This window comes from Carassius auratus, unplaced genomic scaffold, assembly GCF_003368295.1.
Source record: "Carassius auratus strain Wakin unplaced genomic scaffold, ASM336829v1 scaf_tig00214968, whole genome shotgun sequence".
Taxonomy (NCBI): Eukaryota; Metazoa; Chordata; class Actinopteri; order Cypriniformes; family Cyprinidae; genus Carassius; species Carassius auratus.
Genome location: NW_020527887.1, coordinates 140,376 through 154,869, shown reverse-complemented (window position 1 = coordinate 154,869; position 14,494 = coordinate 140,376). Strand labels below are relative to the sequence as shown.

The 14,494-nt window shown below is 37.0% G+C and overlaps 2 protein-coding genes across 2 annotated transcripts in view; one reads left to right on the top strand and one right to left on the bottom strand.

Moving 5' to 3' along the window:
* LOC113093348 (5'-3' exoribonuclease 2-like) overlaps positions 1-10,459 on the top strand; it is a 29,048-nt gene extending 18,589 nt beyond the window's left edge. Inside the window, exons 28-31 of the mRNA XM_026259171.1 lie at positions 748-908; positions 6,071-6,113; positions 9,992-10,130; positions 10,211-10,459. Coding sequence (XP_026114956.1) covers positions 748-908; positions 6,071-6,113; positions 9,992-10,130; positions 10,211-10,267 — 400 coding nt within the window. The 3' untranslated portion in view covers positions 10,268-10,459. The remainder of the gene's footprint in view (positions 1-747; positions 909-6,070; positions 6,114-9,991; positions 10,131-10,210) is intronic.
* An 872-nt stretch (positions 10,460-11,331) lies between these two features.
* Positions 11,332-13,748, bottom strand: LOC113093349 (homeobox protein Nkx-2.4). Its single transcript, XM_026259173.1, has 2 exons — positions 13,275-13,748; positions 11,332-12,277 (listed from the first exon to the last, which is right to left on the bottom strand). Exons 1-2 carry the CDS (start codon positions 13,615-13,617, stop codon positions 11,694-11,696), a joined length of 927 nt encoding a protein of 308 aa, XP_026114958.1. The 5' UTR covers positions 13,618-13,748; the 3' UTR covers positions 11,332-11,693.
* Between the last annotated feature and the right edge of the window lie 746 nt (positions 13,749-14,494).

Here is a 14,494-nt window from a genome sequence, read left to right as displayed (position 1 = left end):
AATTAAAAACTAGTAAAAAAGTAAGCTTAGTTTCTTATCTTTCTTTTATCTTATCTTAGGCTTTTGTTTCCATTTTAATAAATGTAGTACTTCAACTTGAATTATTTTATCATTGATATACTATTGTTTTTTTACTTTATTTAAAATAAAAAATTTCTGTTTTCAGTTTTAATGTAATTGTATTGCTTTTATAAATTTTATTTATGGTTTTAAATCTCTATATATTATTTATCTAATTTTTTTTTTGTTATTTTAGTAGGTCCGCTTAAACAATTTTGTTTCATTTAGTTGACAAATCAACATTTCTCATTTTCATTTAGTTGATTTTGTGAAATTGTATTGTAGGTAATGTCATTTTCTTTCAAGTGACTATATAATAATTTTTTTCATCTAATGTTTATATTTTATTAATTTTATTTAAATTGCCAAAAACTATTTTGATACTTCTAGTTTTACTTACTGATATTGACCCAAACATCCCTTTCTTAGATTCTCAGCCAGTTCTGGGACAAACCAACCACTTATGGACCAGAAATATAAAAGAAACAACCAATTAAATGCATTTAGAAGTTTTTTATTATGTAATATTAAATGATATAAAACATTTTTGAAACCTCATGGACTTCCAGAGTCTAAAAACCCTGATCATTAACATGTATAACTACTAACTTATGTTAATGTTAGTTAACTTATGTTAAAGTTAATCTCTCTTTCTCTCTCGTTCTCTATCTCTCTCTCTCTCTACAGTCACTATGTAGACAGAAATCAAGGGGCGGGTCTGTTTGGTTCTGGCCCACCTTACGAGGCTCAGCATAGGGGCGGTCAATACAGCAATGCCCCGCCCCCCAGAAACTACAACCAAGGAAACTACCGTCCACCCCAAAGAGACCATTACCCTCAAAACCAATGTGAGTTTTACACTCTCTTAAGCCTCTTTCAGACAGAGATTCCAGAAAATACATGGGTAATGTGTCCCATGACTTGTCCCGGGATCATTTTAATATGGTTTATTCACGCTACCAGTGATTTCCCAGAGTCTGTGTCCATTCACACACATTCCGTAAAGAACCTGTAAAGACACATAAGTAAGTGATTTAATGACATCATTTTCATTTTGTGGTGGAGTATCCCTTTAAGATCCAACCGTGAAAATCATTTATTACTCCCATATCGTGCAAAAGTAACTTAAGTTGATGAGCAGTTCCTCATACCAAGGCTTTTGTCATAAAATCCTCCATTATTCCATTGTCACAGAGACGTGTGTTGTGTCCAAGCAGCGTTTAGTACAGTAGTTAGGTGACACTGAGGGACAGGAGTCACTCTTAACATGTACAGTGACCTTCTGTCCTCCTCAGCTTCTGTCTCCGTCGCCCCCGTGAGTGGCTCCCGTCTCCTGTGCTGCTCTCCTCCGCTGTCTCTTTGATGTGGCAATTTGCAAGTTGATGAATAATCGCATCTGTGGGCGAATGGAAGCCGCCCTGCTGCCACTTGATGCAAATAGAGGTTTGGGGGGTTTTGCTGATCACTGCTGCTCTTCAGTGGCCTGTGCGCTTGGGCCTCGTGCAAAACCCTCCAGTTAAACGTACAGCACGCGAAGCCTCCTCTATGCCATGTTTCTATGAATAAAGCAATCAGAGTAAATAGTCAAGATATTTTGCTTGCGATTCTTATGCTGATTTAATTTTTTTTGTTTTTGGGAGGGGGGGTGGGGTACCTCCTTTGTTAGAGAATTTTAATAGTGACTTAACATCGTTTTTTTTTTTTTCTTCAGCAAGGATGCATTAGATTAATATATTGATATTATACTGAATAATGGTATAGAAGTAATGGCTTAAAATATATTTAAAAAATAAAATTTTAGCCTTCAGCAATTTTTTCCTAATTTGTTTATCCATGAATGTTTTGTTTGTTTAATCTTTTTTTTATTTTAATATTGTTTGATATTGTTTCATCTTTTCCTTGCCGTTAACAGGTTAAAATAGCCTTTAGTGCTGACATTGCATTATGCAACCTACCTCTGTCAGTGAAGCTGATTTATTTATTTATTTATTTATTTTTATCCGTTTTTCTGTGATCACTGACTTCAAAGTGTTGGACGCGAATCATTTATACTTTTTCTGCTGCTTTTCTTTTAGTCCTTGGAGCTCAACAGCCCCGTTCATTTTAATTGAAAGGATCAGCATGAGCATATTCCCAAACGTCTCCTTTTGTGTTCCGCCCAAAAAATGAGATTTTGCTTTTCTGAAATTCAACTCATCTTTTAACAGTTTTATCAGTCATGTAGTTGCGTTGATAACCTCCTGACGTGTTCCCAGACCGCTCTGCTGGTGCTGCTTTTCTCTAGAGGAGTGTGTCTGTGTGCCAGATACCAAATCCTCGTTAACTTTTCCCATCTCGCTGTCTCTGTCCCTCTCCCTCCTGCGGTGTAAGCTCAATGTGGAGTTCCCGAGACGCGCTGAAGGCTTTTGTTAACCCTAATCAAAACAGCTGGTGCTAAAGGACCTACTAGTGTATTACAGTCCTGCGGTCTCCATTCTATGGATATTGATAAGATGTACTGTAGAGGTTCATTACAGGCTCATTACAGAGATCAGGATCCATCTGTGTGTACGTCTGCGCTCTGGGACGATGTAATCCCGGTGTTACGTTAATGAGATCACCGTTTACTGGTGTGTTTTTAATCCTATTTAGGCTTTGTATCAACTGGCTTCAACTTCCTAATATTCAGTGTGTGGACTGCGGTCAGTGTTTATTGAGGGCAGGATGAATTGGCTGTAATTTTGTTTTACGTTTGACCGGTGGTGAGATGAGCCGGGATGAATTAGTGTTTGATAATGGAGGTGTAAGTGGGTGGTCCGGCCTCTTTCTCTCTCTGTTAATTAGATCTCGTACTGGATTTTTGAAGGTGTTTATTAGCTGCCAAATTAAACGTCTAGGAAACCTGACAGCATCTTTTGCATGCTGTTGATCGCCAGAGAAAACTCTTTTCTTGTTTTAACAGTAATGCATATACAATAAAATGGATGAAGACATTGTAGCTGAAAGACTTATTTTCCATTGCTGAAAACTTTTCTAAAGGTACCTAGTAGACAGCGCTTGACATGAACTTTTTTGACCACTAGCCAATGTGGCTAGTGGTTTTCCAAAGTTACTAGCCACATAGCATTTTTACTAGCCACATTTTTGTTGTGAAATTACCTTATAAAAGTTGACTATGGTGTGCTAATATTTACTTGAACTAGATTTACAACCCATATAAATTGTAAAACCACTGTACACACCCAAATCATGACTACATGGATGTATAACTATACAGGTCATTATCATTAGCTCTGATAAGGTTGTGTGCAAAGCTCCATTTTTAAATAAAACCATGTATTAAGATAAAGACATAAAGTAGCTTTTTATTGCATAATAAAAGTGGTGCATGGATGTAGAAGATTAATAAAAAAATATATAAAAAACAAAACTGCTTTTATCTTCATAAAAATTTGAGGGGAACAATCCTCTCATCATAAAGAACAAATTTCAGTTTGTTTTTTGTGCTCAGGCCCTAATAATGACTACTGGTTAGGTTGCAACCCACTACGGACACCTTGGCAATTTAATCGCCATTGGCTAGGAAATACTTTAGTTTACTCGCCAGAAGCCCCTTTTACACTGCACGTCGGACCCGGCATGTTGCCGGAACATTGCCAGGTCGCCTTCTGTGTGAAAGCAACCACGTCCCGGGATTGATCCTGCATTGAACCCTGGTCGGGGACCTAGTTATAATGCCGGGTTCAACCCGGGACGAGCGCTGTGTGAACTAAAGCCAGATCTAATGCCGTGTCTAAGTGATGACGTGCGTTATCGCGCGACACTTTTACCGGCTGTTTTGAAGGAAGATCAACGTTCGCGCCGAAAAAATGTGCAAACTGTAATGAAGCAGAGATCAGTTAGTTCCTCACTTTCTGCGCTGATGCATAGATCATTTGCTTGCTTCAGTGAAAGTATAACGTGCCTAACGTTTTCGACTCGTACATTACACGTCACGCCCTGATGTCACGTGTCGTTACGGGATCTTCACGGGTTGTGTGTGAAAGCTGTCATCACTGGCAGTGTGAAAGTGCAAAATCTAGCGACCTGAGAACAATTGCTTGGACACTTTACCTGTGTATTTGCCGGAATGGAAGTGTGAAAGGGGCTAGACTTGTGCGTGCGTGTGTGTGTGTGTGTGTATGTATGTATATGTGTATATATATAAAATATTTGTAAAATGGCGCAGTTTTTTTAAATACACTTTTAACATCAGTCAGTCAAGCTTTATAATAAATTATTATTTAATATAACTTAAGTAATTAGAAGTAAATTTGATGAGCAGGAAATACAATTCACATTTGCAGTCATGTTTAAAATTTGACTGCAGTGTGCTTTCATAGACTTCAGTGAGTTTATTTGTGCGATTTCTTTGTGAACAGAGAGATGTCAACTGAATGCAACTTGTTTCAGTCCACATCAGCTTTACTTCAATCTAATTAAGCCTGATTGCACACCACTATCTCCATGTCAAAGATTATCACGGTTACATTTTCTGTTCACTTTTGTCCAATATTTATGTCCTGTTTTCTTGATCAAAGCTTTTTTCTAGAAAAAGCCCTCTGTGCACTGTCTGTAAGTGCATTACTGTAAATGCTGTTTTTTTTTTTTACCATTTTTATTATTATTATTATTATTATTATTATTATTATTATTATTTGTTAAAGCTTCGATCCCTAGGTCATTGTATTTAAAGCCATAAAATCCTGTCCTCTTTCAGACGGGGAATCATTTTTGTTTCTTTCCGTTGTTACTCCACCTTCAAGCCTACATTTGTAAATGACAGCTTTCTCTTTTGGGCTGAAGTTCTTGTCTTTGTCTCTCTCTCTCTCTCACACACACACACACACACACACTCAGCTCCTGCCCCTATAAAACAAACAGCTTGCAGCTGGTGATCACCTTGGCAACAGCGGATCAGGAAAGAAGCCGCTTGCTACTTTTTTTTTTTTTTTTTAAGTCTGTCTTTGTGAAGGACCTGCAGCGCTGGAACTAGAGCACTTGAGATCGCCGCAGCGCTGGCTGATGAATGCTTATTTCATTTAGCACGGGAAGAAATGCAAATGTGCCACTTTTAACACCCCCCCCCCTTCCCCCTCAAACACTAAATCCTGTTCATATTACTGAACAACACAATTCACTTCATCTCTCAAACTGTTTTCCCTGAAATTGGAAGCTGATACAAATTAGATTAATGAATTTTATCTCATTTAATCATGATTAAGACCTTTTACCCCACTGTAGCTTGGTATGTGGCGGTAGTTGTTTTGCCGTTCAATGTCAAATGAATGCTTTTAAAATGCTAGTGTTTTATGGGTGTTTGCCTGTGTCTTCCTAAGGTGTTTTCAGTGCCTAGTGGTTGCAAGGGTATTTCTAAGATTTAGTTTTTGTTTGTTTATTTTAGTTGCTAGGATCTTCTTGGTCAGGGGTCTCCAGACTTGGTCCTGGACTGCTGGTGACCTGCAGAGTTTAGCTCCAAATTGCCTCAACACCTAAAGGTTTCTAGTATGCATTAGTAAGACCTTGATTGGCTGGTTCAGGTGTTTAATTGGGGTTGGAGCTGAACTCTGCAGGACACTGGCCCTACAGGACTGAGTTAGATGACCCCTGTTCTGGGTGGTTGCTCTGTGGTTTCTTAAAGACTCAAGTGAGCCCATCTTCAATGTAAATATCTGGGATTAACATTAATTTTTTTCCAAATTTTCTAGAAAAAAATCAGTGTTCTTGGAACTATAATTGTCAATGTGTTGTTTTTTTTTTTGTTTTTTTATGACCTGAACCCAATTTTGCATTGCTTAAACATCTGGGAGGAATTCTTTTTCACTTTTTTTAGAAAGGTGAAATTGCACCTCTCCTCACCCTAAATATGAGGAATCATTCATGTTTCTATCATAGTTGTGCATAAATTGAACCACTACATAGTTTTCTGTTCTGGAACTGCTTTAGTAAATGCCACTAATAAAAAACGAATTGCCTGCTTTCATCTTGACAGATTCCAGACCACCTCCAGTGAACGCCATCGCAGCGAATCCCAGGTAAGAGCTTTTTTCTTTATTCACGGTCATGTATGTTTAGTCCCGAAGGTTACACTGCACCTGTGACAGTACATTTCAAGCCGGTCTGGATTATATGTCTCTACAAGAATACTAGGCCTGAAACGATTATTCAACATTATCATCTATAAAAATAAAAAATAAAATAAGAATTGTCAACTGTTGAATAGTCATTTGATCTCCTATGAACCTGCAGTAATGCAGTTTGACCAGTGTGGCGCTGTAGCACTGGAATGTAATTCAGCTTTCCTAAGTGCAAGATGATGGCACACTTATGAGACATGCAAATGAAGCTGGACTGGAAGGGTGTATGAAGGTTTTACAAATATAAAAATATGTAAGTGCCCTGATATAGTAATGGTACATTTCCATTCTTCGCTAAGGGGTGAAAGAAATTAAATCTACTCAATCAGCGCTTTACTGTATCCCACACTGCTGAGAGTGACGTTTAGATGTATATGTACATATGTGATGTGTGCTTTACTCTCAATAACAAAATAAACACAACAAACATGCCAGTATGGGAAAACAGCAGTTAAGAAAGCATCTGATCTCAAGTCTGTTCTCAAGAAAAAAAATCTCAACTAATGCTCTAAAATATATAATTTGGTACTACATTACTATAATATTGAATGTTAAAACTTACTGATTTGTAAGCTATAGCATACTGTTAAAATTACACAATGAAGTTTTTAAAATAATAGTTACTTAATAATAATATTTCTACTTCAGTTCATATTTTTAAAATGTAAGTGGTGACTGTCATAAAAAAAAGTGGATTTATTTAAACTTAAAGTAAACAATGAATATGTTGTATAGTGCATATATTTAGCAAAATGCCCCTCTCTACAGTTTAATTTTCTATGTGATTGAATAAGTTTATGGTCACCGATTAATTTTGTTTCTGAGGTAAATGTGGCGTTACATTGTTTACCAGCTGTTATATTGACGTATTTGCCTGGCTGAAACACTGATTGAGTGATTATGTGAGAGGATACGGATTGTAAAATTGTACTCTTTCTTTTAACTTACCTTCGGATGTTTAGTCATGATGTTTATTTTGTGCTGAAACTGGTATTAATGTGGAGGAGATGATCAGTTCACATGCTCCTCGCTCTGCTGCGTTTGTTGAACTCGGGAACTTGCACTATCTGTCGATTCACATTAAACTGCGCCAAAACTACATTTACTGTTTGAATACTGCACCAAAACTACATTTACTGTTTGAATTCTGCAATACAGTAGACATAAATTGAAACCAGAAACTCTGCCATATAAAAAAAAAAACATTGCTTATTGCGATTTATTGGATGGGAAGTGCCCTTCAGTGTTCCATCCATTAACTGGAAACAGGTGAGACTAATTGATTCTTTGGATTTAAGAACCTATTTCATTCCATAAAAAGTAAATTTCATATCGAGATATCTATTATATATATATATATATATATATATATATATATATATATATATATATATATATATATATATATATATATATATATATATATATATTTATTTTTATTTATTTTTTTACCCAGCCCTAATGCCTATGTATAATGCCTGGTAATGTAGCGTTTGTAAACTGCCGTTACTGGGAAAAGGGATATTTCTGCTGTTCCAAAGTGCCACCTACTGGCAGAGAATGAATTTGCATTTTAATAAGCCCTTCTGATGTTTTTGTTCAGACCAGTGTGAAAATCAACCCATGTTTTTATGCAGCAAACACGCAATTGTAAATATGAACCGGTGGATTGCTAAAAACTAATATGCCTTGTAAAGACAGTAAGATATGTATGTTTTAAATTCATATAATGTATACCTTTGATTACAAAATGGTTTGAAGAAAAAGGCTGAAATATATTTTTCAGTTAATGTAATTTTGTTTTTGTAAAAACATGTATCTGAACTGTAAATTGTTTTATTATTCATTTTACGGTTTAATATGTTGCCTTAGACATTGCCCTACCCCATTCATACTGTATTTATTTTAATTGTGCAGCTCTTAAACAGCATGCAGATACACTGGAATAATCTGTCAAAACCTACTAATTCATCTGTGAAATAATCCGTTATTAATTGTTCTAATAATCATTAGATTAGGGTTTAATGGTTTGTTGCAGCCCTGATAAGACCGAACAGACTCCAGTTACCTTTCCTATTCCAGTGTTAGTGGTCTTCCTGTGTAGGATACAGGTTATTGATGTTCTTCCTGGGGGGGCGGACTGAATTATTGTCTCAGAGTGCTAAACAAATGTTCTCCTAAAGAGGTTTGCAGGGCTTAATGAGGCAGCGCTAATGCAGTTGCGCTTCACCGTCTCTTGTGTGCAGGGGCCACTGGGGGCCGCACAGAGCCGCCATTGATTCTGGCTCCAGACCACTTCAGAGACTAATCAGCTTCTTTTGGTTCAAATTTTTCGGCCCAGCAGCCCATTGTGGCCCTGTGTCACCTTAGGTCAGTAGTTATTAGAGCAGAGTTTCTTTAACCGTTTGGACAAGGAACCTGGAGGAGGGATTATGGATTCCTCAGGAAGATTGTGAGCTGCGTCAGTAATGAGGGATGCTGAAGTCCGCCTCTCTTCTGTAAAGAAGCGTTGGTTTTGGGAGACGTTTATTTGGTGGGCTGGTTTACGGTCGTGCCCGGGTTACAGCCGTGTTATTTGTAGCATTCAGGAGACGTTGGACTAGTTTTAATGGCGACGAGTGAAGTGGGAATCAAAGAACGAGCTTGCCTTTGCCTTTCAAAGCCACTTCAGATGAAATCTCATTTGTACTGCTGGATTTCAAGATTTTATTTGTCACGTACAAATTATATGACATACAACATGCAGTGAAATGTAGGTCTGGCATACTCTTTTTAGACTGTGCTAAATATAAGAGAAAATTAAATACAAATAAAGTACGAAAAAAGAAAATTAAATACAAATAATGAAATGTACCCAATATAGATTTGAGATCTTTGTGGTTGAGAAATTTTTTAACTGAAAAATTTGGGTTTCTGTGGTCTTTGAAAACCATAAAATATCAGAGAATGGTGAAAATGTGATCATCCGAATATTTTTAGCTAAATATACAAGTTTGAGATAGGTGATTTTAAAATTTTACCTTTTCAAAAGAAGTCTCTCCAGCTCAACAAGGCTGCATTTAATTTGATCAAAAAACTATGAAATATATTTACATTTAAAATAACTGTCTTCTTTGTGAATATATAGTAAAATGTGATTTATTTCTGTGATCAAAGCTGTATTTTCAGCATAATTCCTCCAGTCTTCAGTGTCACATGATCTTCAGAAATCATTCTAATAAACTGATTTGCTGCTCAAGAAACATTTCTTCTGATTATTAACACTGAAAACGGTTGTGCTGCTTCATATTTTTGTGGAAACCATGATGTATTTTATTTCCCTCAGGATTCTATAAATTAGAAATTTTAAATGGAAAAACATTTATTCGAAATGGGAAACCTTTTGTAACATTGTAAATGTCTTTTGCTGTCAGTTTTGATCCATTTAATGCATCCTTGCTATGCAAATAATATAACATTTGAAGATACAATGTATATATAAGAGATATATTTTTGTTTATTTACTTATTATAACATTACCCAGTGCTCACAAATGAATGGAAATTAATCATTAATTTGTGGAATGTCTTGCAAAAAGTGTAAGATTCTTTTAAAGAATATTTATTTTTCTGGAATTGCTCAGAAAATATTTAAATCAATTAGAATTGTGCTTTTTAAAAGGAAACTTTTTAAGCTACTTGCTTTGTGATTTTTCTGAAGCTTCCCGAAGACTTTTTTTTTTTCTTTTTTCTGTGTGACCATTGTGTTTGCTGAAGAGTTTGCTCTGATCTCCACAGATTCCAGCACGGAGCTCACGGTTGGGATCGGGCCATGCAGTCTCAGAGCACTGCTTACCAGCAGAACCAGGAGAGAGGACGAGGAGGATGGAGACCCCCACACAACCAGCAGGACAGCCGCAGAGGAGGACATCAGCAGGTCTGACTGCCTCCTGATCATTTCAGTGAAAACTCAGGAATAAAACCTGATGCTCATGGAAAGCTCTGCTTGTCTTTCAGGCGTTTGGACAGGGTTATGGGTTACCTCCACCGTCACGACGCTACAACTGGAACTGATCTCTCAGCCTTATATAAAAGCAGGCTTCTTATTTTCTTTTCCAAGTAAACATTGTCTTTTTTGGGCTGTTGATTTGTAAAAAAAAAAAAAAAAAAAATCTTTTTTTTCCTGTTTTACTGACAAAATGTTCTTATGTACTGATTTTTAAGAATATGCCTGTAAAACTTATGAAATACACATAAGAGACAAGACTTTTGAGTTTTGCTATTTTCTTTGTATTTGTGTTTTATTAGAAATTCAATTTTAATCATTTATTTTAATGAGGATCTATTTATAAACTCCCCTTGCATAGCTGGGGTGAGCTGAGTCAGTATTTGTAGTGTATTTTAATCTTTAAATGAATATTCATAGCTTTTCTCTTCCCAATTATAGATCCAGGTGGATATTTTGAGTCTGTTTAAAATTAGTCTTGAATTAATGGATTAAACTATAATAATACAGAGTCGACTGGGATGTATGAAATGACCAACACAAGTAAATCTACCACTTAAAAAAAAAAATAGTTTTGATCTATTAGAATTTTTTGGTTGAAGTAAACTCAACCAATTCAAAAATTAAGATCAAAATGCACGCATTTGATCTATGTAATAATTTGGGAAACACTGATTCGTTCTTATTGTTTCATAAAGAAATGCATTTAATTTGCTATATATATTTAACTTGGCTCTCAACATTTATAGCTAATAAAAAATACGAAAAAAATATCGGTGTTTATGTACTAATTTTATCTAAATCGCGGCAGGTTAGCTCTTAGCAGGGGTTTTACTCAATTAAATTAAGTGAAATTTCACTCAGAAATACTAGAGCATTTCACAATTAATTACCAAGAAACATTAAGTAACATTGAATTAAACGTGCAATTTTTAAGAAAAAAAAAACTATTTTAGCGTATATTTATTCTAACCTTTTCGATTTCTTTGGTCTTATTAATAATTAAAATAAACAATGCTATAGTTTTCTCGCTCTCTCTCAGGCTAGTACTTTTAGACCTTTAATGCATAATAATTGCTGCTCAGATTGCTCTATCAAACTTTTTGAGGAACAAAAATGATTTAATACTGAATTCAAATGGTGCTTTCATATTTGCAGCACTCATATTTATTTTATTTCCTTTTAAACTTACAAAAGACTTCCAAGAAAGCATTCTTTGTCCACTGTTAGATATGTACACAAAACATTTCTTCATCTACAGCTTGTATTTTACAAAGCAACAAAACTGATGTCGGATTAATGGCATCACGCTAGACTAGTCTTCATCACACACTCCTCATCCGCAAGAGAGATTTGCAGTCAATAATGATTTAATGTTACGATCCATAAAATTCACGTGAGGGTCTGCGGACCTGCATCAGACGAGAGCTGTTTAAAAAAAATGAGTTTTAAAAAATGTGTTCAGTTATCGTTCCCGTCTGTGTGGCTGAAAGATCACCACGTTCTGCCGTAAAGCAGGTTGGAGCTCACCATGCCGCTCGTGTACTCGATGAGCGCGGCGTCAGTCTGAGAGAGGCTGTTCATCAGAGGAGGACTGGGCGACATCTCCTCCAGATCCTCAGCTGAAGCTAATGTCTCACTGCCCAGCACGTTCTGCACCTGCTGATGGACCGACGTCGGCGTGTTGGAGCCGTTCTGACACGGTTTACCGTCCTTAACCAGCACCGGCACGGCCACGCGCCTCGGCGACTGTTGCGCGCACAGGTTTCCGCTCTCCTGCTGCGGCTGCGACGCTTTATCCTTCGCCTGTCGTTTCATTTTATATCTGTGATTCTGGAACCAGATCTTGACTTGCGTCGGGGTCAGGTGAATCATGCTGGCCAAATGTTCCCTCTCCGGTGCCGAAAGATACTTCTGCTGCTTAAAGCGGCGCTCCAGCTCGTACACCTGCGCTTGAGAGAAGAGCACGCGCCGTTTCCTCCGCGGCGCCGCGTGTAAAGTCACCATAGATTTACTTGCATCCATGCCCGGTAATGTCCCCATGTTCATGCCCGCCGATGGACCCATAAACCTGGAGACTTGAGAGAACACGCAAATTAATATTAACATCGATGCCTCAAGTTTCACTTCATTTAAAACCTTGAACGGCGTTTGGAAGCCTAGTTGTAAATAAAGATTGGAGTGTGTTTTACTGGGGGGAAAAATTCTAACTTTCATGTTTCAATGTGTTACTGGTCGTTCATTTGAGAATTTTACTAGCAATTTCGTGGACGTTGTTTCTGAAGTGTATGACTAAAACATTTAACTAATTGTATATAAAATAAAATAAACATTCATTATATTAAATGTATAGCCTGTAGCCGTTTATTAATATATATTTTTTTTACAGAAAAAGTAGAAAGTACAAAACGTCCTCACAGGCCTATGGTAAATGAAATCTAATACAAATAATAATTAAACTAAAATTATTTCAAAGGCAAAGCCGAACAGAAAAAAAAATAATAAAATGAATTTCTATCAAAAAATGTAGGATTAACTTTGAAACAATTTCCCCTTCTAAATTGCAATACATTTCTCAAACAATAAAAGAAAAAGGCAAGCAACATTAAATTAAACGTGAAATTCTGAAGCAGGAAGACGATTTAGTACGTATTAATATAATCTATTTACAAATATTTTTCGTCCCATCTATGTAGCTATCGGCCTATTCATTTATATTAATATTTCATGTGCAGGTTTCTGTAGGCAGTGGACTTGCATTATTTATTCTAAAAAGAGAAAAATGTCCCATAAGCCAAATTCCATAAGCCTCGATATTATGACAGCTTGACGGTGTGTAAACAAATAGTAACAGGCTAAAATGGATTTTTTTTTTTTTTTTTTTTTTATCGAAAGGATAAAATATATATATATATATATATATATATATATATATATATATATATATATATATATATATATATATATATATATATATATATATATATATGGCGAAAGCCTTAATAACATGACATTTTTGATGGACATTTATCAGTTACGGTACACGGGATGAAAGATTCTGTTCATCTGACTCACTTGTGGGATATCTGGGCTCCGGGTTCGAGCCGTACCAAGCCGTGGCCGTCGCGCCGTTCCTCATGCTCTCCTGATAGGACGGCAGGTCTCCCATGGTGCCGATGGTGCCGTTGCAGTATCCTCCCATGGTGCTGTGCGAGAACTGCGAGTGCGGCATGTGGTAGGTGTTATGGCTCATGCTGTGCTGCTGCAGGTTCGCCTGAGACACCTGAGTCTGTCTGTACAGAGGAGACGCCAGGCACGCGCTGCTCTCCATGGCTGCAAACTTCTTGAAGGTCTCCTCGATCGGGCTCAAAATATCGCTCACAGAGAAAGGCGTTGAATTTTTGGGGCTGAAGGACATGGTTCAGCCCGCGAGCGAGTTTGCTGAAGCTGCCACAAGCCCGTGGATGTGCGCGCGACCGCCAGACGCCAAGTGTCCGCCGTGCGTAACCGCGTACTGTGATGTGTGCGTCCTGGAGAAACAAGCGAGTTCTGGACGCTCTTATTTCTGCCTTATTCCCGTCAGACCGCCGGTTTACGACAAACTCGGGGGGCGGAGCGACGAGCAAAACGAGCCATTGACATCCTAGTAATTGAAGAAAATACTCACGGAGCAAAAGATACGCAAAGAATGCCATCAGAACGGCTCCGCTAGCAAATTTGTATCATTTTGAGCTTCCAAGTGGCGTCAGCTTTTTTACATCAATCTAAGCTTTCGCTTTTTGATAAGTGGGGCTCACAATCTGAATTCTCCTCCAAACATCGGAGATTTCTCTTTGTACGAACTTGAGAGCTCGGTTTGACATGCAATGTGCATGATAGGCTAGTTTATGCTAAAATCACAAGGATTTGACATTTATTTGGCACCAATCATCAATATGAACTAAAATTGTGTGTTCTTATTCAACCGAAAAAAAACGATCAGCTAAACAAGGCCTATAAACTATTTATTTTCAATGTATACACAAGTATGAAATCATTTTAAAACAATTCTTTAAAAAAAAACAAATAGTTTAGTCAATTATACACGCGTTTTTGTTACAAGATAATGCAACTTATTTTAAATTTGTGGATAGAAATGTGTATGCAAATTAAGGACACTTTAACCCTGCAGAATATGAAGTCAGAGGGCATGGCCAACAACCACAAAACACAGCCGTGTGTTCCCATCTCCACAGTCCGCAGAGAGCAACGTGCAACTAAAAAAGAGATGGGAAAAAGTTTCTAAAAAGTGATTA

Coding starts and splice junctions, on each gene's coding strand:
- LOC113093349 (XM_026259173.1), bottom strand. CDS start 13,617: ATGTCCTTCAGCCCCAAAAATTCAACGCCTTTCTCTGTGAGCGATATT. Junction 12,278..13,274: donor GGAGCCCAGATATCCCACAA/GTGAGTCAGATG, acceptor TGTTCTCTCAAG/TCTCCAGGTTTATGGGTCCA.